Source organism: Vidua chalybeata, chromosome 3 (assembly GCF_026979565.1).
Source record: "Vidua chalybeata isolate OUT-0048 chromosome 3, bVidCha1 merged haplotype, whole genome shotgun sequence".
Lineage (NCBI taxonomy): Eukaryota > Metazoa > Chordata > Aves > Passeriformes > Viduidae > Vidua > Vidua chalybeata.
In genome coordinates this window covers 32,661,164-32,686,128 of record NC_071532.1, presented here as the reverse complement: position 1 = coordinate 32,686,128, position 24,965 = coordinate 32,661,164, and the positions used below count along the sequence as shown (strand labels likewise).

The following is a 24,965-nucleotide window of genomic DNA, read 5'->3' as shown; positions in this document are numbered from 1 at the left end:
GGAGCAGCTGAAATGCAGTAGTACAGAATGATGCTGGAGGTATGTGTGACCCTAGCTCAGGGTTGTTCCCGGCTTTAAATTCCAACTCCTGCCTTCATCTTATGGAAAGTACCACTTCCTAGTAACCAGGTCTGATCCAAGCAGTAAACACGTTCAAAATCAAGGTTTGCCATCTGTGCAGTCATTTCCCTACAAGCTGCCTGTAAAATGCAGGGTTTTCTCCTTTTTCAAGGCAATCATGTTTTGTCCTGTTCTCTGGCTTGTGTTTGTGCTAGAGAAATTTCTAGTGAAGTTCCTTTGAAGAAAGCTTGCTGGGGCTGATTGCAAGGACATTGCTTCCTAGCACTGCTTTAACCCAGCCAGTTAAAATCCAGACTGGTCTGGTCTTACAGGTTCAGCACTTCCAAGGACATTCCCAAGGCTTGCTGGGAAGTGAGTAAGGAGCAGGGACATCAGACTGCAGCAGCTGATGTCAGACTTGAAAGTCTCTTGGGTATCAAGAGACTGTGGTTATAGTGAGCAGTGTCCATCTGCTCCACCTCTGCCTCACCCGTCCCATCTCCTGCTGCTGTCCTGCAGAGTTTTGTCGATGGTAGTTTGGATGTAGCCACTGCTTGGGGATGACTGAGTGGGATGGACAAGGCCAGATGGGGCTGGCTGGCTCTGGGACCAAAGCCATTGCTCAGCATCTGATTTCAAAGGTGGCTGCTGGGCTGCCAGAGATGGGGCAAAAACTGAGGCCAGGCCTCTCTGCTGCCTGGGGCTGGAGTGCTTGAGTGTCAGAGCCCCAGGAGGGGTTGAGCCCCAGCATAACTTTCACTGTGTGGCCTGACAGGATGCTGAAGCTGTTTGTGCTTCCCTCGCAGGCGGTGCTTTGCTGCAGAATGGGCAGATGACAGCAGAGATTCAGGAAGAAGTGGCCTTGACCAACCTGGGCAGCAGCTCTGGGGCTAGCAAGCGCCACAGCGCTACTGACAAGATGCACTTTCCACGTTCCAACCTGCAGACAATCACAACCCTGGGTATGCTGGGCCACCCTGGCCTTGTCCCCACTCCAGCAGGAAACCTGTGGCTGAAACCCCAGCATGTCCCAGCCAGAAAACAGGATGTGCTGGGTACAGAGGGCTCTGCAGCCCCTGGAATGTCAAGCACACCTGCTGTCCTAATGCACGCTGCCTTCCCGTGTGCTTGTCTACACTTCCAGGCAGGGGGGAGTTTGGTGAGGTGTTCCTGGCCAAGGCCAAAGGCACAGAAGATGGTGAAGGTGAAGCGCTGGTGCTGGTGAAGAGCCTGCAGACGAGGGATGAGCAGCTGCAGCTGGACTTCCGGCGGGAGGCAGAGATGTTTGGGAAGCTGAACCATGCCAACGTGGTGCGGCTGCTGGGGCTGTGCCGTGAGGCAGAGCCACACTACATGGTCCTGGAGTACGTAGACCTGGTAAGGGCCCTGCCAGCAGTAGAGCAGGGACATGGCAGCAGTGGCTGTGGAGCCTGCGAGTGTGGCAAGAGGCTGGCAGCACAGGGCAGCCAAGGTGTGAGGAGACCAGACTGAGCTTACTGCTGTTTCCAGCCTCTGGAGGAGTTTCAAGGGGAATGGGAGTCTCTTGCAAGACCTGGAAGTGACACTCTCCTCTAAAATCTCCTAATTTCTGGTTTATGTCCTGGACTCGGCTATATAAGCTAAAGCTGTGGGACTCCATGCTGCAGAATGGCTGTGAATGCTAAGGGCTGTGAGGAGTCTGGACTTTGTAGGAGAGAAATAAATTTGGGGCATAAAAAATCTGGAGATTTCAGGCCTACTTGCCCTAATCTTAGCCCAAAAACAAGATACTGGCTTGCCCTACAAGGCAGGGACCAGGAGGACAGGCAGGAACCATGGATCAGGAGATGAGGATCTGTGGGCCTGCCACATCCAGGCACTGCAGGGACCAGTGAGCCTTGTCAGTATGTAAAGGTGCTGACTCTGAATTGCTGTCTGTTTCCCAGGGGGACCTGAAGCAGTTTCTGAGAATCTCCAAGAGCAAAGATGAGTCTCTGAAGCCACAGCCACTCACTACCAAACATAAGGTGACCATGCAGCTTTGGAAGTGCTGTGGGGCTGGGGACCCTAAGGAGGGCAGCCAGTGCTGACAGCTCTCTGGGGTCAGGTATCTCTCTGCACACAGGTGGCCCTGGGCATGGAGCACCTCTCCAATGGCAGGTTCGTGCACCGGGATTTGGCAGCCAGGAATTGCCTGGTCAGTGCCCAGCGGCAGGTCAAGGTCTCGTCCCTGAGCCTCAGCAAGGACGTGTACAACAGGTCAGGGAGCCTGACAGGGGAGTGGGAGGGGATGAAATGGCACCAGTCTCACTGCCTGCCTGTCCTGCCCGCAGCGAATACTACCATTTCCGCCAGGCCTGGATCCCACTACGCTGGATGCCACCTGAGGCTGTGCTGGAAGATGAGTTCTCCACTAAGTCGGATGTGTGGTCCTTTGGGGTGCTCATGTGGGAGGTCTTCACGCATGGGGAGATGCCCTACACTCCACTGGCAGATGATGAGGTCTTAGCAGGTATGTGGAGTACCTTGTACTGGTCCCTGGGATTGTAGCCTACTTGCTTTTCATGTGGTAAAGGGGGCCAGACAGGCTGTATGACAGTGCTGGTCTTGCTGGGGAGGCTGAGTTCCCCAGCCTGCATGGAGAACTGCTGCTCTCCTTGCATCTCCCAGAGAGGATCACACCTTTTGCCAATGGCCCTTTGGACTTTTCTTTCATGCCAGGTCTGCAGTCAGGAAAGACGAAGCTCCCGCACCCCGAGGGCTGCCCCTCCCGCCTGGCCAAGCTGATGCAGCGCTGCTGGGCCCCCAGCCCTAAGGACCGGCCCTCCTTCAGTGAGCTTGTCACCACCCTTGGGGACAGCCCAGCTGACAGCAAAGCCTGAGCACCCCAGCCCTTGCTGGTAAAGGATGTGGCGAGGTGGACAGGGGTCTGTATGTGCCTGGGGAGCCCCTGGCACTCCCACAGCCCCCCTTGCTGAGCCCGACCCCAATGCGCCAGCGAGCAGCTCAGCATCAGCAGCTGCTGGACTCAAAGCACAAGCCAGTGTACCCCAGCCCCAGCCCCCTCCCCAGTGGGTCCCAAAAGACAGCCTTTGCTGCCTCCTGCCCCCTGCCTGCTCAGCCCGGTGCCCTTAGGCTGCTGGTGTGGATGGAGTGCAGCTGCCCCTCCCACGGCGAGAGCTTGGGCGTCCCTGCTCACCACATCCATCTCTGCCGGCCTGGCCCGGCTCTCTCTCCGTCCATCTGTGCTAGGCATGCCTGCCTTCCCCTTCCCCATGGGGACAGGCCAGCCAACAGGAGCACAAAGTGCCTGGCATATGAAGGAGCTCACTACCTTTCCCAGTTACCCTGTGCCTTTTTGGAATTAAGACTCTGGGCAGAGCCCCCTGTCTCCCTCTTCCAGAGCGCTGACTCCTCCCTACCATAGTATTTCTGTTACTGGAATGCAGCCTAGAGTGGGTTAGTTTGTTTGCTTGAGTGGAGGGTACCGCAGCCAAGAAGGGTTGGGTTTTGTTGGGTTTTTATGTGCTGCTCTCAATAAAGAAGGCGCTTTTTTTTTGTTTTGTTTTGTTTTTTTTTGTTTTTGTCTGTGTAAAATACTGCTGTCAGATAGTGGTTTTCCTCCACATGGCTCCTGGGAAGGGTTTGAGGCTCATTCCTCAGGCATCTATCTGCTGTGTTTAACTCCTTTGCCCCCTTCTCAGGTGAATCTGAGATGCTGTTCCCAGCCCTGTGTGCCCTGAGGAAGCACTTTCCCTCAGCACTTACTGTCTCTCTGGGCAGTCATGAGTTGCTCTCCAAGAGGGACTTATCTCAAGAGAAAATGTCCCTCTCAAGACTCCAAGCAAACAACCACTCATGGATATGTTGATATCCACTTCAGGTATTGATTGTGTTTGTGCACCCACCTCTGTGGCCTGGGGCAGCTTCACAGCCCACACTGGGTTGTGGTTTTGTACAGGAGATTTCAGCTGCTGCTTCTTGCAGGATGCTATCAGGGCCAGGCTTGGATGGGGACCCTGGGGAATATCCTCCTGTTACATGTGGTCTGCAGCTCTCTCCTTTGTGCTAATGGCCCAGAACAATGGCAGGGTCCTGGCAGTCTCTTCTTGGGAGAGGAAAGGTGTGCACATGGTGTACAGGAAGCCCCAATCCCCACAGCATGAACATGAGCCAGGCCAGCCTGGGTTTGTCCCTTGAAGCCAGAGTGAAGCACTGGGAGCAGCAATTTCACTTGGCTGCACAGCCCTGTGTTGGGCGGTTATATAGACAGATATGAGCTTTTGCAGGAGGCCTGATGGGGCTGAACTGGAGGCAGAGGTCATGAGCTGCACAAGGGACATTCATTTTGGGTATTAAGGGAAATGCTTCCCTTCAAGGGTAATAAAGATATGAGTCCCAGAGAAGCTGTGGCATCTCTATCATCATCAGATACCCAATCCTGGACCAGAGAAGTCCTGAACTACCCAGTGTAGTTGGCTCTGCTTTAATCAAGGATGGACCAGAAATGTCCAGGATCCTCTTCTCATCTCTGCTACCTGAAGAGGTTATGGAGATGCTGGAGGGGGAAAAGTGGTCATTTCTTGGAATATGTGAGCTGTCTCTGAGCTCAGATTTGGTCTAGGCTTGGAAACTGGGTGCAGGCAACTTTGCTGGCAGTTGCTCTGCCAGTTATCAAAGGTGTTTGTCCCTTTTCCAACACTTGCAGGTGGGAGATATGGACTCTCCCCAAGCCAAGGTTCTTGGCAAGCTACACTGTGGCAATGGCTGGGTTTTGGGCCCCTCTCTAGAGGAGGACAACCAGGTCTGGTTCATTGGTCCTGGTGCTCCCTGGTGTAATAGGCTTGGCAGCGGGTGACTGCCACCCTGACCCCTGGCTGCTTCCATGACCAGAGGGCCTGGCCACAGTGTGGGACTGGTGGCACTGTGCATGCCGGGCAGACCTGTTGGGGACAGAGGGATCAGGATGTGCCTTTCCTTCTACCCCTTGCAGCCTCATGTCCCTCTTGTTGCTCCCTCAGTCCCTCCCAGTGTGTGTGCAACCCTTCTGAAGTGTGTGAGTGTTGTGGCACTGCTGCTTATGTGCTCTCCAACTTGCAAGTGACCTGTCTCATGAATTTGTTGTTGTTTGATGTCCTTTTGTTCCACTTCTCACATCCATTCCATTCCTGTGGACTTTCCTGTCTGCTGTCCTTCCTTCCAGGTAGGAACACTACACTCTGGGCTGATTCCTGCAGCCAGGCCACTTGTGGTGGCCTAGCCAAACAGAATCTCAGCTCTGCCATGGCTAAAGACCAGAGATACCAAGGATCTTGGGGGTACCACCCTTGTTCTGCCAGCTCTATGCATGCAGGCATCTCGTGTGGTGAGAGGGTATACCATGGCTGCAGGGAATTGGTTCTGCGAGCAGCGTCAGGATTGGGGGCTCTGCTTTATCCCAACACATCCTGGAGGCTCCACCGCCTGTTTGCCATGCAGTCAAGACCTGGTGACTACAGGGAAGCACCCAAATGGAAAGTCACCAGAGCTAGGACAAACTCCAGACCCAAAGAGTACAGAATGATGGGGGTTGGGATTGTGTATTTTTGGGAGTGATGTCATGAAAAAATTTGGGGAGGGGAAGAGATGTTGGTCAAAGTAATTGGAAACAGCAAGCTGAGCAAATACAGTCCCAGCTAAAGGCGGTAGAGCAGAGCAGGGAATCAGAGCCCCTGAAGGAGAATGAAAGCATGTGGGCGATTGACAAGAGGTGGGATCCAATTGCCTCAGCCCAAACTGAAGGAACACCTTACAGAAGACCATGTGTGGTATCCAGGGCCAGAAAGAACCACATGGCTCCATCAGAGCACAGGTCCACCTAGAGAGCCACCAGCTGTGACCAAAATGGAACATTTACTGAATGGTGTAAGAGAACAGCAAGCAGATGTGTGTTAGTCCCAATGAAGAACTCCCTAAAGCATAAAGACATCCAAAACAGACATTTCTGGCAGTCCCTGATGTTCCCTCTTGCCCTGAAGTAATCCAAATTCCCCCTGCACCGCTACATCCTTTGAGCATCCCTGGACTATGAGTGCTGTGCAGCTTGAGGAAGGGCTTTTTGGTTTGCTCTGATTTCCTCTGCTGCCCTGTGGCTCTTCTGCAGCTTTGTCAGGCACTTGTGTGGAAACTAATTGTCTTAATTGTCCTGAGCAGCCTCACCTGGGACTTCCCCACACTCCTGAGCTGCATTTAAGCTCAAGCCTGTGTTTTCAGGTTTGTTTAAGCAAGCTTGTAGGTGCTCCTGTTTTGGCCTTGCCTCTAGCCCTGTCTTCTAGGCATGTGTGGTAGCCTTATTATCCAGTCAGGATTTTGGCTCTGTCTCACAACCAAGTGGATGCTGGATTTAGTCTATGGCTTGCTCTGTGGATGGCTCCTGATGCCAATACCCATTGCTGCTCTGCTCAGGTACTGTGGGTTTATATCTGTTCATGAGGACATGGGGTCACCCCTCAGGGAGCAGCCCCATTCCTGCACCTGTCTGTTGAACAAAACAAAACAAAACAAAACAAACATAACCTAGTTTTGCATGTGCAAATGTGCAACAGTACCTCTGTTCTAGTTTTACTGCTCATAGAAGAGATCCAGCTATTAAAAAATAAAGAGCAGCTAACTGTATTCAGCAGCAGTCAGAAAAAGCAGCTGGAGTATCAATAGCAGGAAGATGAGGAACAGGATGGAAACCATCACAACCTCAGCACCCAGCTGCAATATGGATGAAGAGCTGGAAAAGTGTGAAGAAGCATTTGTTGCAATGGCCTAGAGGAGGATTGAATAGGGGAGGTAGAGGGCTGGAGTCATGCTGGCAGCAGGGTCCATGCTCCGTGGAGCTGTCAGGCAGCTTGTCTGGATGGAACTTTGGGGGAAATCAGGTAAGAGACTTTTAAGGTATAGTATCAAGCGCTGTATCCTAAAGCTGTGTAAGAACAGGGCTAGAAATGGGAATTTTATGATGCGGGGATTGTAAATGAGAAAATCCCTGAAGGCTGAAAACTTGCCTTAAGCTGCTTCCAGTTGTCAGTGGCTGCTGGTTTGGTTAAGGGAGGACCTGCTGGTAAACTTGTGTCCTGTGGGTGATGGTGGCTTGGGGACAGGGCTTGGCTCTCCAGGGTGGGTCTGACAACCTTGGTGAGAGATTGGCATCCTGGGAAGCCAGGGTAGGCTGAGGCTCTGGGCCTATTCAGAGCACAAGGACAGGCATCTTGGAAAGCATCCACAGGATGAGGCTTGGGAAGGAAAGGACTGGAGCAGAAGGGATGAGCCAGCCTAGAACGAGCCAGGTCTCACCTTTTGCCTGTGTAGACACTCTTGCAGCTTGGGGAGCAAAAGGCCTTGCAATTGGAAGGCCCAGGGAAGAGAAGGAGGAAAGGTGTGTGTAGCTGTTCCATGAGCAAGAGAAAACCAAATCCTGCTACCTGCAGCGACTGCAGACTCGTGCTAAGCAGGCAGACCACCCTGGCTGTGGCTATCAGGTCCTTGTGCTCATTGTTCCCAGCTTAACTGGTGACCCCAGCCAGGCTGAGGGTCCTGCTGACCCTTTCTCAGCCTGGCAGGACATGGCGAGGCCTCGGTCTCACCTGTGCCAGGTGTAGCTTGTGCTCAGCTTGAAGGGAGGGTGGCCAGGGCATGTGATGGGAGGCATGTGAGCTCCAGCAGCCCTGCTGGGAGCTATAAATGGCATGTGTGCTCACTGGAGGAGCATGGCTGGCGGGAGGAGGGGGAGGCGGTGGTGGCAGTGAGGGGGGTGTTCGGGTTTGCAGTTACTCCCTTGCTCTCTAGGAGGTTGGCCCTGGGCTGTGGGGGACAGCTGTGAGGGCTGGTGCTGAGCGTGTGTGTCCTCTGAGTGATGAGGCAGATATGGCAAGGGCTTGTGTGAGCTGCAGAACCCTCCATGGGGTGCTCAGGAGACAAAATGGGTCAGTCTGTGGCAGGCCTGCTGCTGCCGGAGGTGGGGTCTTGCCCTGGGTTGCATTTCCTGTTTGTAGGACAGGGTGTGGGAGACCCCTTTTTCTCAACTAAGAATTCTCTGTCTGCCCTCACAGCTTGGAGCTCTGGGGCTGTGCTGTCCCTCTCACACCTTTGCTGAACCATGCGCAGTCTGCCTTGCACACGGTTGTTCTGTGTGGGCTGTCCCTCTGCTCGGTAGGTCCTGGGTCACACCTGCACAGAGGATGTGACTTGTGCCAAAATGCTCCGAGCCATCTGATGTGCAGAGCCAGGGTGGGCATGAGCCAGGGTGAGACCAGCCCCTTCCCACCTGTACAGGTGCTCTGTCCCACCCGTGGATGGCCGTGGTACAGAACCCCAGCCTCACCCCCTGCGGGTTTGAAGGTATCTGTGGCCCATCCTGTTAAATGGGACATCTTTTTTCTGCTAGGCAGTGATCAGCCTGTGCCTCAGCAATGTGTGTTTCGGACATATCTGCTTCAGTCCCGTGCCCTGCACGCCCCTGACCACCCACGTGTCCCCCACACCCTCTCGGTGCCTCTGCAGCCACCGGAGACAAATGGACTGCACGTTGTCCCTTGCAGGCTGTGACAACAGCCGGGGTGCGGAGTTGCCTGGAGCAACAGCTGGTGGCATCGCTGGGAGTCAGGTGCGGTGGCGCGGAGCCGCTCCTGGCCGGATCCTGAGGATGGCGAGGCACGCAATCTTTGAGCCACGTGGTGTGTCCCCTACGAGGACCCGAGTGCCCGGAGCTGGCGGTGGAAAGGGGGCCCGAGGCAGGGCTGGCAGCGGGGGTGTCCCAGCTCGTTCGCAGCCCGCGGTGAGTCCCGGCCCCAACCCGCCGCAGCCCCGGGCCGAGCGCCCCGCTCCCCGGGCCGGCCGCGCTGTCCCTTTAAGAGCCGCCCTGCGTGTTCCAACCCGGGAGTGACGCGAGCGCGGTCCGACCGTATGCAAATCAAACGCCAACCGGCAGCCAATGGGCGCCGGTGCTCGGCGGCCGCCAGCCAATGGGGTGGCGCCTCCCGACGGGGCGCCGTCTCGCCCCATATAAGGAGCGCCTTCGCCATAAAAGGCAACATTGTATCGCTTTATATGGGGGCGGTGCGGCGCGGCGGGGGCGGCGGCGGAGCGGGGCCGTGAGCGCGGAGCGCGGCGGGGACATGGCGGGGCCGGCCTGACCCGGCCCGACCCGACCCGCGCTCGCCGCCGCGATGTTGCCGAGCCAGGCCGGGGCCGGGAACGGCGCTGCCGCCGCGCTGGCCCGCGGCTCGGGGCTGGGCCGGTCGCCGGTGCCGCGTGGGGCGAACGGCGGCGGGGCGGCGGCGGGGGCGCCCGGGGGCTGCCTAAAGCGGGAGGCGCTGTATAGCGGCAGCGAGGGCGACTCGGAGTCGGCCGAGGAGGAGGAGCTGGGCGGCGAGCGGCGCGGCGTGAAGCGTGGCCTGGCCGAGGCGGCGGCGGCAGCGGCGGCGGGGCCCGCGGCAGGAGCGGCGGCGGCGGCCGCCTACAGCGGCGGCGGGGGCGGCGGGGCCGTGAGCGGCGCCAAGCCTGGGAAGAAGACGCGGGGCCGGGTGAAGATCAAGATGGAGTTCATCGACAACAAGCTGCGGCGCTACACCACCTTCAGCAAGAGGAAGACCGGCATCATGAAGAAGGTGCGGCCCCGCGACTCCGGCCGGTGCGGGGGGGCGGTCCGGCCCGGTCCGGGCGGGGATGTCGGCCGGCACCCACCTGTCCGTGGAGTCCCGGCCCGGTCCCAGCGCCGAGCAGGCCAGCGGGCTGTGCCCGGAAACGGCGGCGGCTTCCCCGTCCCGCGGGCGGGACCAGGGAGGCGGCTCGGCACCAGCCCCTTCCGGGGGGCAGCGCGGGAGCCCCCGGCGGAGCTGCGGGCAGGGAGCTGGGCGGCCGGGAGCGGGAGCCCCCGGGGCCGGGGGATGCCGGTTTGCTTGGCGGTCCCCAGGCATGTGATGTGTCCGGGGGCGGGGGGGGGCATCCCGGAGCAGCGTCCAGCCTCGGGCCAGAGCTGATCGGTGCCCTCGGGGCCCCTCGCTGTAAGCCACCACCAAAACACCGAGTGTTTGGTGGCACAGCTGGACTGTCCTGCCCTGCCCCCCTGTCCTGTCCCAGGACCGCCTGCTTCGGCCACGGAAGGCACCAACGCCACGTCTTGGCCGGTCCAGAGTGCTATGCGTGGTTTCTGGTTCCGTGGCTCTAATCTGTGCAAAGACAGACTAGAAACTTCGGGGATTTTGGATGCTGCTGGCGGATCTGCATCCCTGTTGATGCTCATAGCATCTTCTGAACAACTGGGTAGTGCTGCATCGTAGCTCAGTTGGGCATCATGCACCCTGGGAAGGTGGGAATGGGTGTGAGGTACTGCTGGGCACATCCTGGAGGTACGGGATGTGGAATGAGGCCGTCCTGTCTGTAGGAGCTTGTGTGAGACCATTGAGTGTGCAGTGATGGCATATGAAGAGTGCACTTCCTAGTCCACAGGTATTCTTCACCTGGGGCATGGTGGCCTCACTGCAGGGGTGCTTGGGTGCAGCTGTGCTCAGAGTTCTGGAGCCTGAGAGGGGAATCTGGGTCGGAGCCTGGATGGAGTGTTGGTGAGGGGACTGAGGTAGCAGAGATGTGTGCCGAGTAACATCACTGAGAGGTGAGGTGAGGGAGGTATCCAGACATGCCTGGAGAAGCCAGTGGGATTTCCAGAATGGAGACAATCCTGTGTCTCTGTTATTAGACTACTGTACTGAGGGGAGCACTCTATCCATGGCCTCTTGGCAGGCACATCCCCTAGGGCTGTGCTAAAGGGGATGGAAACACAGCATGGGGCAGTTCAGCCTGTAGGGAGCCAGTTGGTTTTAGAGGCCACAGCTCCTCTGGGGTGGCAGGGAGCTGAAGCTGGTGTGAAGAGAAAAAAAGCCATTGTGGGAACGTGGGGACATGCAGGGACTCTTGTTCTGCAATGTGTGTTGTCCCTGTCACCTGTGACTCCCTTTTCTTCCCTTGTGTTGCTGGCAGGCCTATGAGCTCTCCACGCTAACTGGCACCCAAGTCCTGCTGTTGGTGGCCAGTGAGACGGGCCATGTGTACACGTTTGCCACACGGAAGCTGCAGCCTATGATCACCAGCGAGACGGGGAAGGCGTTGATCCAAACATGCCTCAATTCCCCGGACTCGCCCCCACGCTCGGACCCCACCACTGACCAGCGCATGAGTGCCACTGGTTTTGAGGAGACGGACCTCACCTACCAGGTGTCCGAGTCGGACAGCAGCGGGGAGACCAAGGTAATGTTCCTGGGCACCCAGGGAGGCGTGGGCTGTGCTGGGAGCCCTGATCATCCCCAGCCCTCTTTAAATAGCAGCGCTGGGAGCTGAGGATGAGTCCCCTTTTGCTGCAACTGCAGCAAGCTTGTGTCATGTCATCTCGGCACTGGTTGGCTCCTTGGCTGATAGTTGCAGTGATTGAAAGAGAGAGGGAAGTGGGTGGCAGGTATCCTGGTCCTGGCCCTTGCAGCGTGGCTCCCCACTGGCCCAGCCCACCCCCCTGGCCAGCTTTCAACACTGTTATCTCTCCCCAGGCGTCTCCATGCTCTCACACTCATTGATAAAAATTTGATTCTGCCTCCATGGCCTTATAAGGCCTGGTTTCCCTCGCCAGAGTCCCTGGCAGGGCCCCTCACATTCCTTATAAGCTGCAGCTGTCTCTTGCTTTGGTGCTGTTTTGGAAGGGGGCAGGGAGGACATGGGGAATGGAAACATTTGGCTGGACAGACCATTTCTGCTCCCTCCCTGTTGTCCCTGCAGACACTGGCCCCTGCCTGCCCATGTTACTTGTGGCCTTTTGCCCAGGGTGGCCTGGCTGTGGGTGCACAGTTGGGCAGAGTCAGCTTTTCCGCTGTAAGGGGCCCGTCTTGTCCCTGCACTCCCTGGCACTGTTCCTCAGAGCTGTGTCCCACATCCCTGCCACTTCCTTTGCAGGCGGGTGCTCAGATCCATAGGTGCTTGGAGATGGGAGGCAGGAAAGTTTGTGGTGCAAGACTGGGATGCCCTGCTGAATGTGGGACTCTGCCACAGCTTCCCAGGCCTGTGTGCAGGTCTGCTGGGTGCTGGGAATTAGAACAGCCCTGCTGTACCTGTGCTGGTGTCATAGGTACCAGGCTTGCTGCAAAAGTGTTCTTTCATTGGCCTTGTCATAGGAGCTCTCCAGCTGTCTATGCTCAAGCTGCATCATTGTTGCTGTGCAGTAGCCTCTAGATATTAAGCAGACAGAACCTGGAGACTTCTGCTGTAATTGCAAGGGTAGCGAGTGCAGCCCTGAGATAGGCCCAACATGTCTGGGGCTGCTGGGGTATTCAGCTGCCTGCTTTTATGACAGCACAACAGTTCTGGTCACGGTGCTGCTGGGTACCCCCTATTCTGCAATGTCTACTTCTCCACATGTGTGCAGTGCTGCACCAAGCAAAGGCTTATTGCTGCTGAGCCCTGAGAAACATCAGCAGCCCCAGAGATCCCTGCAGGCAGAGGAGCTGTGGTGGGCCAAAGTGTGGCTGGAGTCTCTGTGCTGTAGCCTTTAACAGTCCTTGAGAATGGCTCCTGCTGATGGGATCCCAGCAACAGTCCTGGCTGTTCCAGTCTGTCATGTCTTCCCTGGTTGCTAGTGTAAGCTGTGCCAGCCCTATCCAGCAGGCAAAGAAGCCTTCTAATACCAGCAATCTCTCCCTTGTGCAGCCTGTGTCTGTAAGGACTTGTGCCTCCTGGGCTTCTCCTGGATGAAAGGCAAGTCCTGTGGGCATTTTGTAATGAGACAAATTACCTGTCCTTGGCATGAGACTTGACCACATCATATCCCTTTGCACTCTTCCTGGAAGTACTGCTAGTTGGCCCCAAGGGAACTGTGCCCTTGGGGTGCAGTTACTCTGCAGAGACCTTCTTAACACAACTTCTCTATTCTCACTGTCTGATGCAACCCTGAAGGCTCCATCCCAGTGCTAATGCTTTGTGGCCACAGCCAGCATTTGATGAGAGGCTGGAGGAGCCCTATGGCCCTGTCTTCTGTTTGACATTCTTACTAAATCCACCCCTGGCTGGCTGAGAGTTCCTGTCATGGCAAGCCCTGGGGCTGGGGACAAGGGCTGTCCTGTTGTGCCTTCTGCAGGCCTGGAAGCCTGGTGGTGGTTGGGCAGAGACCAGCTCAATTCAGATAGACCAAGAAGTCTTCTAAGGATGAAAGGAGCCTGTGGATGGGCCATGCTGGGTGGCTGGTGCTTGCTGAAGGGTGGGTGGTGCACAAGGCTGGGTTACAGGTGCCTCACTGGAGGAGAGGTGGCAGGAGATTTGATGCCTGGACTGTCAGGTCCTGCCACATGGGATGCTCCAAAAGACTCCTTGGCCTTCTTGTGTGATCTCTGCTTCCCAGATCTCTGTATGGACAAAACCTGCTTGTGTTCAGTGCTGCAGCAAAGTGGGGAGAACAACTCAGCTGGGCTGTCACCTGCAGTCAGCAACCTGCTGGTTATTCCTCTGTGCTACACTGGCAGCAGCTCTGAAATCCTCCTGCTGTGCCAGACCCAAACACCCTGCTGTGGTGCTGGGATTGGGGCTTGCTGTACTTTTGAGACAGTAGCTGTATCCTCATGATGATACCTCTTCCATCATCTGCCTGCATGCAGTCTCCTGGGTATGCTTGTGTGGGAAAAGATATTTTGGAAGGAGCTCAGAGGCTCTAGGTTGGGGTGAGAGCATGGGAGTAGCCCTGATCTGGTCATCTCTCTGGAATGGGAAAATGTGGGACTTTTTGCCACATCTGGAACACAGACTAGGTGTTGGAAACCAGACTGGGATTCCCCATATCTCTGAGGCCTGTTGTCCTGCTACACCTGTATAATAATTCTGTCTAGGGGGTCTGGGCCATGCTGAACAGCATTGCCTCAGGCAGTCCCTAAAAGCTGTGGAGTGGGATCGTTTCTGTCCCCAAGACCCTGCTGTGGTCCAGGATGGGCATCAGCTGGCCTGGTCTGTGCGCTGTGACCCACTCATGCTGCAAAACAGTGGTGAGGGTCTGGGCAGACACCTGCTGCTGTGCTGCACCTCTGCTGTGTGCTACTTCTGCAGACACTGAGGTTTGCACTGAGCTCGAATGGATGTGCAGCTGGATCAGGAAGGGAAGAGCTTTCAGGGCTGCTGTCCATGGCCCCTTGGGTGATGTCTGCTGAAGTGACCTGTGACTTGCCTCATGCATATGGTCTGGGCTTTGCAGGGTGCTGGGAAGAGCCAAGGTGCCCAGGGGATCACTGGGGCATCCCAGATACTCATGAGGAGATGGCAATGGGTGTTCAATCCCAAAGTCTCTCCCAGCTCTCTTTCTGTACTGGGAGCTGTTGCTGCAGCCCAAGAGAAGCACAATAAAATGGCAGGAATCTGAGTCTCAACAGGGTCAGAATAGGGAGGGCAGAGGTGGGCTGTGCATGATTCAAGTCTGTTGCCACAGCATCTTTCCCAAGCACCTTTGTTTTGTGCTGAGATTTGCCCTTGTGCTTCTAGGGAGCCATGAGAATCTCCCTGAGTAGAGTGCTGTGAACTGTCTGGGATGCATTCTCCAAGCCTGGGAGTATGGAGTGTGACTGGGTGCTAAGTGCCCTGGCTGGTTGGGGGTTATATCTCATGGGTATACTACTCTAGAGCTATAGCTGGGCATGAGGAACTCTGGCTTTTCCAACTGGGAGCAGCGCCTGTCCTGCCCAACTCTGCTCTGGCTCCCTAGTGGGTTGGGGAGAGCTCTGCCCTGTCACCCACGTGGGGAGGGCACCCACAGCCTCCCATGTCCCATGTGGGATGGCAGGAGTTTGTGGCTGAGCTAATGGAAAGTGCCTCTGCTGGGCTTTGCTCTGTTATCACGTGCCTCTGCTAATTTGGACTTCAGGGACTGCGGTGCCAAGGCAGAGGGGTGTTGCTCTCCTCCCTCCCTGGGCCCTGGGGCACGAGTGAGTGCCTGGGATTGGATCCCCCTGTCCAAAATGGGCTGCCTTCCCTTTTTTAGCTGTTCGTTGAGCTGTGAATTCCTTGCTCCTGGCAGCTTGACAAGCTGGGAACAAGGCTTAGCACGTGGGAGAGCTGGGCCCACCAGCTGCAGTGGGAGGGGTGGGAGTGTGGCAGCCTTAACTCTTCCCAGGCCTGCTGGCAGCTATGTCAGGGCATGGGGACAGCAGGTCGCCTGTGGTCTGTGACATGGGCCCGGGTGAAGCAGTGCATTCCCAGTGTGCTCTTGGCCAGATGGGTAGGAGAGGAGTCATGGGCACCCTGGGTATTCCAAAGGGGGTTTGGGGGATGGAGGGAAGTTAGGTGATGTGTGACTACCAGAGGCAGCAGGAGTCATGCTGGGCCTGGTTGGTTCCTGGAGATCCAAGGCACATCCAGCCACATGCTTTGTGGCTGTGGAAACGAAAGTGTTACTGCAGCTTGGCACGCACGTTCCTCCCTTGTTTCCACACCTGGGATGCCAGCCTCTCAGGCCAGTGTTGGCCCAGCACAGAGCCCTTTTCCTGGTGCTCAGCTCCTCCGGCGATGCTGTCCTCGGACAGGCGCGGAGCTCTGACGCTGCTTGCAGGGCTGTGCTGGCTGTAGTGAACACGTGGGGTCCTTTGGAAGCATTTGCCTCATGCCCATCTCCTGCCAGTGGATTGGCAGGTAGGTGCTTCCGACAGTCAGATTCTCCTGGCCTCTGCTTCAGGAGGTGTGTGGAGGCATTCCTCAGGGTCTGCCAAAGCTGCTGTCAGGGCTGGGTTTGGGCCTTTAGTCCAGGTCCAGGTTTGCCTTTAGTCACCTCTCCCCTGTCACTTCCAGTGTACAGCTGCTTTTAAGAGCCAGTTTTCAGCTTGTTCTTGGTCGTGTGTTCCTGCCTTAAGGGAAGTGGTGTGTGTTTCTGACAGGAGACTTTATGCCTTTATATTTGTCCCTGCAAGGGCTGCTTTTGCCTGGTGTGTGCCAAAAAGAGGCTATTCTCTTCATAGACATTTTGGGGACTCGTGGGGAGTGGAACGGTTGCTTTGTCCCCTAGTGTGTTGTAGGGAAGGCTCTCAGGGGACCTCTGTGGCCCTGGGCCAGCATCCAAAGTTTATGTGGAGCTCTCTTCAGCTCTCCTCATGTTTGTGCAAGCAGCTCTTCCCTGCTCCCCTGGCTCTGCTCCATGTGCTGGCAGCAGGCTGTGAGGGGTATGGTTTGGCAAGGAGATGATGCAACCTACAGAGCCTGGTTTGGTCTCATGGGCAGATGTCTCATGGGCTGGTCCAAGCTATCACAATCTCTCCTTTTGCAGGACGCCCTGAAACCCGCATTCACTGTCACCAACCTGCCGGGAACAACGTCCATCCAGACAGCCCCGACCACCTCGACCTCCATGCAGGTCAGCAGTGGCCCGTCATTCCCCATCACTAATTACCTGGCGCCAGTGTCTGCCAGCATCAGCCCCAATGCCGTCACCAGTGCCAACGGGACAGTGCTGAAGACTACTGGAGCCAGTGCAGTGACGTCTGGGGGCCTCATGCCGATACCCACTGGCTTCACCCTCATGTCAGGTCAGTGCCTTTAGGGACTGAGGACTGCGTCCATCCATGCCTGCACCTGGAGTGTGTTGCTGTTCTCTCCAGGGGAGAGGAGACCTAGTGGCAGAAGGGAAGCACAGTGGTTGCTTCTGTAAGGTGAGCCCGGCTGTGATTCCGTGCTCAAACCCAGCCAGGCCAGTGGCTGGAGAAAGGTCTTGTAGTGACTGTTTCTTTAGAGTCCTACCAGCTGGCCCTGCTTTTGGGAGGTGGCAGGGAACTGAGCTGGGACCCCAGGGCAGCACCGAGAAGCCTGGAGGGAGTGAAAAGAGCTGGTGGTGACAAAGCCTTTCTTTCTCCCTCCTTTTGGCAGGTGCTTCCCTTTCTGCAGGGACCCCTACCATTCCTCTCACTCAGTTACAGCCGCACTCCCTGGCTCTTTCCAGCCAGCAGGGCCAGCTGGTCACAGGTACAGCTGGACAGCTGCAGCAGGCACAACAGACAGTCTTCCACTTCCCTGCCAGAGCTGGAGGGCATATTGTGTCGCTGACAGGTCAGCACTCGCTTCTCCTCCTCTTGCTAGAGATGGGGGGATGGAGATGTCTGTGGGGTCCTAGGCCTGGCCACAGAGCTGGCCCCTCACTGTGGGAGCACAGAGGAGGCAGAGCACAGGGAACCCTGGCTGTGGCTGCTGAGGAGAGATGGGAAGACAGGGCAGAAAATGCTTTACATAAGCAGGAGCAGCATCCTGGCGGATGCAGACCAAGGGAAGCAGCAGATTTTCAGTCTCATGCCCCAGGGCTTGGCCTGTGGCTAACAAAGGCAGTAGAGGCAGGTCCCTAGTGCAGCTGTGCTGAAGATGAACTGTGCTGCTAGAACTGATGGAGGGATAGCACAGGGCCTGAGGTGCCCAGTGGTTGTTTATTGACTGCTGGCATTTAGCCATGAGCAGCTGCCCTTGCTTCTGTGTTTGTATCTGCAGTCAGCCACTGAACCACAGTGCAGAGGATGGGTTAGGGGAGACCCAGAGCAGAGTAATGGTGCTGCTCTGCTACCTTGTGTGCACTGTCCTTTGTAGGAATTTCTTCTTGTTCTGAGTTAAGGCTCTCCAGTTGTTTGTTCTTGGGCTGGACATGTTCCTGGATGGAGTTTCAGAGTAGGGCAGGGCTCTCCTTTGAGGTGGCATCCATCATCTGAGGACCAGCGCTGAGAGACACAGTATTTCTGGTGTCCTGCTTGTTTGTGCCTAAGTCCATGACTCTGGCAATTCCTGTGCTTTCTTGGAATGCTTAAGGCTCCTGGGGGCCTGGGCTGACAGCAGGCTCCCATTCAAGGGAGCTGAATTTCCCTTGTGATCTGGAGGAGGAGAATAAGTGATGTGTGTCTCTGGGGTGTGATGTGTGGGGAAATACCCAGTCTGAGAAAGCTGGCCAGTGATTATTGCTCTCTGGCATCCCTTGCTCTTCCCTCTGCAGGCAAGACCTCAGCCTTAGGAGACCTTTCTGTGCCGAGCTGTGTTTCTGGATCTGAAGTGCTTTACAGAGAGTGGTCTGGGACAGAGGCTGTGTGGCCGGCACCTTTGGGATGCACACCTTGAGACCGGCTGTTCTCTAATCCCTCTGTAGGGCACTGTGATGTCCTTAAGGTCACAAGAGGGGTGAGAGCTGCACCCTGAGTGCCCTGTGGAGGAGGGAGCTGGACTCCAGAGTGTGAAGGCAGCAAAGCCCAGCTGGTGTGGGCATTTGGGCTCTTGTGTTCCACTCAGTGCAGCAAGGTGATCCTTGCAGAACTGGCTCCCCTCTGGGGAGGAAAGGCTGGGCCGTCTCCTCCCAACATCTGTTCTGTGTCTTGGTGGAACCAGGAATGGCAAGGAGGATCCCGGATGTTCTTAAACCACGGCTGGGAGTTGGGCAAAAGCTGTTGTGGCCTTTTTTTCACTCTTGGAGCTTTGTAGGCCAGTTAACCCCTTCTTGGCCCATGTGCCAGGAAAGAGCAGGTTTTGGTCTCTGCTTTCTGCCACACACTGCTTCTGTATAGCCTCCCCCAGTGCAGCACAGAGCGGTGCTGTGGAGTTGTGTGCAGCCACAGGACTGCGGGGCTTACACGTGGCCCAGAGTGCCTGTATCCCTGTGGAGCCGCAGGCTGACAGGCTCCTCTCTCTCCCCAGGTGGTACCATGGCTCAGCAGGTTCCAGTCCAGGCAATCCAGGTGCACCAGGCACCGCAGCAAACGTCTCCCTCTAGTGACAGCAGCACTGACCTTACCCAGACCTCTTCCAGCGGAACAGGTATTGGTAACCACCTTCTGTCTGCCTTCCTAACCACTGCTGAAAACAACCCACACCAACAGGCCTCATGCCTGCTCCCTGGCCAGTTTCCTTCTTCAGGCCAGCTCTATCCAAGGCTTTCTGACAGTTTCTGAGGCCTAATCATCCCTGTTGTCAGGTCCTGTGGTACACTGTATCCTACGCTGAGCGTAGGGCACCTTACAGGGCATTTCAGAGCCTCTCCAGATACATCATCTGCTCTCTTCAGATACATCATGTGTATCTGCACTTGCAGCATGGAGCTGGGAACAGGTTGCTGAGTTCTCAGGGGGTTTCTTAGTGAGCCAGCATTGCCTCTAGCACAAGGCATCGGCTCACATCTGCTTGGGACTTTTACTGTGCGTGCAGAAGACACCTCTTTGTCAGCAAAATCTGAGTTCAGGTGCCTGGATGCAGGCTGAATCTAATTCAACAGCTCTATTAATTGGGGAATTGAGATAACAGGTTGAATTTAGTCCTGGGATGTTTGGCTACCGTGTTTTCCTGCCCCTTCGTACTCATGAAAGGAGAGGTTTGAGCTCTCCGGCTTGATTGCCCGAGAGCTTGGAAGAGATGGGTATCTCTGTGCACCGTGCTTCAGCACAGCATGCCTGGAGTGGGGGGTGCTGAGCAGGCAGGTGAGTGTGGCAGGCTCCTTTTGTTTGCTCACGTGTGGTCTGTCCCGGTGGCAGTGACCCTCCCAGCAACCATCATGACGTCGTCTGTGCCAACCACCGTGGGCGGCCACATGATGTACCCCAGCCCGCACGCGGTGATGTACGCGCCCACCTCCGGCCTGGCTGACGGCGGGCTCGCGGTGCTCAACGCTTTCCCACAGGCGCCCTCAGCGATGCAGGTGTCCCACGGCCAGGTCCAGGATCAGGGTAAGGCAGCTGTCCAGGTCAGTGCTCCCTGAGAGTGCACTGACATCCTGGTTTTTCCCATCCCGCGTGTATTTATGCTGCATGTTAATCACAAAGGTTTTTCTTCCCAGCAGTCCTGGTGGCCGCACAAAGGCCTGGCAAGGGTGATGCTCGATGTGTGTTTTTAGGTCTTGCCATTCTGTTGTGCAAAGGATTGCATGAGCTGTTGATGGGTAAAAAGGAGGGTGAGGGTTTCTGGGATGGGCAGCATGTGGGGCAGGCAGCACAGGGAGCCAGGAGGCTCTGGAGAGGATATGTGCTTGCCTGAGGGGGCAAAGTAGCATGAAGACACGTGGGCAAGACTTGGATTGAGGCCTTGTGCCTGCTTCTCCCAGCATTTGGAAAACTCTTGCATGTGGCTTTCTTCTGGAGTGTCTCCATGTGTGCAAATAGGCAGCTTTGTCCTTGAGTAGCTCCACAGAGCTCAAAGAAAGGATCCATGGGGGAGCACTTCTTAAGGGACAGTGTCATTTGTGCTTCTCTCTGTGGCAGGTGGTGTCCCCCAAGTGTTCCTGACAGCCCCATCAGGCACGGTTCAGATCCCTGTCTCAGCTGTCCAGCTTCACCAGGTAGGCACAGAGTAGTACTTGCAAATGTTCAGGGCTTATTCTTGCTCTTTTGCCTGCACATCCTTTCTGTGTCTGGGCAGACCTGGCTGGGTAGGATCAGTCCTCAGCTCTGGGAATGTGCTCTGCACTACCCACCTTTGGGTGAGGGAGTGTTGTCCTCCTTGGACCAGTGCCCGGGAAGGACAGTGCCCCCTGGCTGGTGGCACACATGGTCTCAGGGCGTGCTGTCCCCCAGTGGTTCCTCCTCCCTTCTCTCTCTAGATGGCTGTCATCGGGCAGCAGAGCAGCAGTGGCAGCAGCCTGACGGAGCTGCAGGTGGTCAACTTGGACACCTCACACAGCGTCAAGAGTGACTGAGAGGCCTCTGCTGCCGGCCTTCTGTTTCTGGCTTGTCATGCCAGTGTCAGGGCTGGCAGCAACTCCTTCTCGTACAGACTGCACCAGTTATTTATTGTTGCCTTTTCACGTTTCCTTCATCCACACATGCACACACACACACACGCACTCACCCACCCCCACACACACAGGCATGCGCGTGGGGCTGCAGGACCCACCCGGGGTGGAGCCATGCTGGGGCCGTGCAGGGCTTGGGGCATTTGGATGCTGCAATAGCTGTGCTTGTCTCACGCCAGCCAAAGAAATTTGTCTTTTAAGGGGAGGATTGCTCTGCCCTGTAAATAAATACTGCAGGCCATTCCCAGCTGGAGGCTCTGGTTCCTGCTGGGTGCTCTGAGTCACCTTGCCCATGAGTATTTACTCTGCATGGGGCTCAGCTTAGACCCGGATCATCGTGCAGGTGCAGCTTGGAGCAGAGTGGGTTGTGGCTGTGCTGCTGGCCTCAGCAATGTGCCTTTGTGGGGGTGACAGGTCCTGGCCGCAGCAACTCACCCAGGGCTCTGGACAGGAGAGAGGGGCCAGCTTGCATGTGCATCTCTGGGCCTGCATACCCTCTCCCCGGAGGGCAGGGCACAGCCGGTGGCAAGTGGCCCTGTCCTCCTTGTATGCACTACAGTGAGCCCTCTGCCCTCAGTGCCTCCTCGCTGGGCTGCCTGGCAGACTCTCAGCCTGACTGGCCCTGCCCCAGTGGCTGCCCTTGCACAGGTGAGGTGGTGAGATAGATGCCCAGGAACACAAAGATGCCCTGGAGAGCTCCTCAGGGGCCCTGTGCTTGGCTCAGCCCCACACTCTCAGCCCTCGCACTGCTTCTGGACTCCATACACCCAGGGGAACGTGGCTGGGTCTTTCCTACATCCCCCTGCAGCTCCAGCCAGCGCTTTCTAAATTTCTGTGTCTGATGCAAGGTGGAGAAACAACTCAAATGTCAAAGGGAAGAGCCCATGGCGCACTGAGCTGCTGGGCAGGTGGCAGGCTCTTCCTCTGAGCACTAGGGTGACCTGCGGGCCATCCTGGGCTGTGGGGGAGCAGCTGTGATGCCTGTACAGGCTCAGTAAGGCTGGGGGAGAAGGGCTGGGGCATGCTTGGTCCTGCATGGGAATTGCTGTGAATGGCTCTGCTACCTAGCCCTGTCCCTGGAGGGAGAGTGAGCAAGTGAGAGAAGCTGCTGAATCCTTAGGAGAAGAAGCAGCTACTGTAACTCTTTTTTTTTTTTTTTTTTTAAGTTAAAGACAAGCCTTGGAGAGAAAAAAAAAAAAAAAGAAAAAAAAGAAAATTACTTTATTTTTCTAAGTGTTAAACTCAGTATTTATGTAATTCTTTAAGGAATAAAAGTTTGGCTCCTGTACAGTTTTAATGGGGTTTGTACCAGGGGGATGGGAGAGGGGTGGGTGGGCGGGCATGGAGGCAGGAAAGGGGCCTTGCTTTTGAGTTTGTATTGTAACCTTGGACATGTTCCCTCAGCATTAGCGTTTAAGCTGCACTCTCCATCCACCAGCATGTGCCGGGGATCAAGCTGAACCGAGTGGGATGCTTGTTTCCTACCTACCTGTAACGAGGACTTCATACCCATAATTTTGGGCTTAATGGGCAGAAGGCAAGTGAAGACTAGCAGTGGTTGGTCTCTGGAAGTGGTAAACCCATTCCTCAGAAGCAGGCAGTTTGCAGTGTGCTCAGGAGCCAGAGGTGGGCTGGGTTTTCCGATTACTGCCCTGTTCGCTTCTGGTCCAAGGACCTAGAGCTGTTCTGTCACTGTCACTGCTCTTGGCACGGAGCAGTGCTGTCTGTGACTGCCTAAGGGATATGGGTGTCCCCACTCCTCCCTGTGGTGAATGACCAGCAGTGGCTAATCCCTGTTCTCCCTGCTTGCTGTGCAGGCAGCATGTCCTGAACTCCTGGGTGACAGTCTGGGCTGTACTTCACCCTCTACAGCCATTCTGCAGCGCACAGATGGGGACAGGTCTCCTCCAAGCTCCCTGTGCAAAGAATTCCCAGAAGAGCCTTTCAGTGCTTGATCTGTCAGCAGCCTGGGAAGGGCTTGTGTGGAGTGGCCCATCTGGTGAGGGTGATCTTGCATGCTGCCTCCAGTTAGAATTCTTGCTCTAAGAGTGATGCAAACCCTGCAGCTCAGAGCATGTGGGAGTGTTGAGCCATGTCCCATGGCTCGGTGTAGGAAAACTGTTCCGTGATGCTTCCAAAACCACGTAGGTACCTAGGAGTTCATCCAGGGAGAAGTGTGGGATCAGAGTTTGCATTGTCCTTTGCCCCAGCACATCACTGTGGCCTGGCTTTGCTCTGCTTTGCTTCTGCTGGCACTATGGAGCAGAGCTGTTGGGCCAGAATGGCAGGAGAGCCCCTGCTGCTACAGGGTGTGTAACTGCATCCCCTCCCTGGCTCCCCAGAGGCAACTGCTGGTTAAACGCTAATGGTGTATTTTATTTAAGTGCAGACTTGTAAGAACACTTGTGTATCAGGGATGAAATGGCATTTATTGTGTGGTGACATTTTTAGTTCATTTTACTGGTTTGAGGGGTGTGTGTGTGCGCGTGTGTGTGTGTGTGTACGCATAAGTGTGTGTGGGATTATTTTTTTTTCCCTCCAGTTTCCAGGGTTGTGTTTCTGGAAGGATGTGGAAGTAATCACAGTACTATGTACAGAGCTTTCTTTTGTATTAAAAAAAAATTTACTCTTTCAATAAATGTTATCATTTTGTGCACAGATTTGGGGTCTTGACCATGCTTTGTGGGAGGGGATGACGCACACCTTAGGGCCAACAAATGGGGATCAGGGGCAGATTCCTGCACCTGCTTGTGTTCTGAGGAGGATGGGGAGCTATCTGAGCATGATGTGGCAAAAAGGGGCTCTTTGCAAAAGTTTCTATTCCTACTGCCTCCTGCACAGGTTATTCCTGACCACTTGGACTTAGCCTCTGGAGTCTCAGCCTAATGTATGGGCCAGAGAGGGCCAGTGCCTGACAGAAGAGCTGTGAGGGCTCTTTCCTGAAAGCTCTGGAACAATCTTCCTGGTGAATAGGGCATGGTGTCAGTCAAGAGAAGTAAAAACTAGCAATGAGGAAGAACGAGGAATTTTGAAAAATAATTGTTCTAATTCATGGGTGTTAATAGGGAGGAACAGGGAGGCTTAAATTCCCTGCAGAAAACTGCTATGGGAATGATAAGGGATTATTCAAAATGCAGTCTGGAAAGACATCACTTAGGCAGAGGCCTAGAAGCCAGATCAAGGACACATAGAGGCTCAGTAAAGTGTCCAAAGGTGTAAATAAAAGCAAAGAGAGAGGCTTATTGCAATCATCAGGGCTGCTGGGGCCAGAGTATGCCAGTTAAAAATGCAACTGCTGGCCACTCCATAGCATCAGATCCTGGAGCAGATGCCAGTATAGTGTGAGGAAAGCTTAGCTCTGATAAAAGTGTGCAGCTGGGGAGAAAATACCTCAGGAGGGAAGAGGAATGTGCAGAAAGTACTTAGGAGCAAAAGACAGCTGAAATGGCTCTTTCCCCATTAGGAGGTGAGGTGCCTCACTTTTACAGTACAACCTCACTTTTAGCCCTGTGCCTACACAGGTGTGGCTCGTGGTTCAACACCACAACCACCCTTTCAGCACAAGCAATCTCACATCACCTGTGCACAGGGGCTTGCGTGTGTTACTTCTACACCATGGAGCAAGATATCACAGATACATATATATATCTTTATTTTTAGGATAAATGACTTACTAAGCACGGTGTGGAGACCATCAGAGCAAAGACATAAGCAGGCTGTGTGAGTACCACTGAAAACCTCCCCTTGTCACATACAAGATGTCTTGGTAGTGAACAGGGAAGGAAAATGACATATTAATTGGAAACAGAGATTTCAAGAGCATCCGTGGGATTCTGGAAAGAAAGTATCAATAGCATCAACAGAGATCACATGTACTAATGGAGCAATCAAGAGTGTGGCTTGGAAACACAATCCCTTACAATCCAGCATTGGTGCCACAGGTTTAGAGGATGGTCTCCACAAACTGATGCAGCACTGCACTGTTTTATCCAGCCTATAATTAATTGCAATTATATTGTTTGGATTAATTGCTGATTGCTATTGTAAAACATGGACATTGTCTAATCCATTGCATTAGTACTGAGAGTAGAAATTAGGTTGGGGACATACAAGTTGCTCCATGATCAAATAAGAAAGCAAAGTCTCATCCAGTTAG

The 24,965-nt window shown here is 55.2% G+C and overlaps 2 protein-coding genes across 5 annotated transcripts in view; both read left to right on the top strand.

Annotated features, from left to right (window-relative positions):
- The window catches only part of PTK7 (protein tyrosine kinase 7 (inactive)), a 41,709-nt gene extending 38,108 nt beyond the window's left edge, over nucleotides 1-3,601 (top strand). For all 4 annotated transcript variants that reach the window (XM_053937691.1, XM_053937689.1, XM_053937690.1 and 1 more), the window contains exons 15-20: nucleotides 867-1,022; nucleotides 1,205-1,437; nucleotides 1,986-2,066; nucleotides 2,147-2,298; nucleotides 2,373-2,551; nucleotides 2,761-3,601. In XM_053937691.1, the coding sequence (XP_053793666.1) occupies nucleotides 867-1,022; nucleotides 1,205-1,437; nucleotides 1,986-2,066; nucleotides 2,147-2,298; nucleotides 2,373-2,551; nucleotides 2,761-2,921 (962 nt within the window). In that variant the 3' untranslated portion in view covers nucleotides 2,922-3,601. The remainder of the gene's footprint in view (nucleotides 1-866; nucleotides 1,023-1,204; nucleotides 1,438-1,985; nucleotides 2,067-2,146; nucleotides 2,299-2,372; nucleotides 2,552-2,760) is intronic.
- A 5,575-nt stretch (nucleotides 3,602-9,176) lies between these two features.
- On the top strand, nucleotides 9,177-22,095 carry SRF (serum response factor). The gene is made up of 7 exons (XM_053938664.1): nucleotides 9,177-9,674; nucleotides 11,044-11,310; nucleotides 16,337-16,595; nucleotides 18,727-18,846; nucleotides 19,557-19,748; nucleotides 20,280-20,356; nucleotides 20,618-22,095. The coding sequence occupies exons 1-7, from the start codon at nucleotides 9,234-9,236 to the stop codon at nucleotides 20,711-20,713; spliced, it is 1,452 nt and encodes a 483-aa protein (XP_053794639.1). The 5' UTR covers nucleotides 9,177-9,233; the 3' UTR covers nucleotides 20,714-22,095.
- The last annotated feature ends 2,870 nt before the right edge of the window (nucleotides 22,096-24,965 follow it).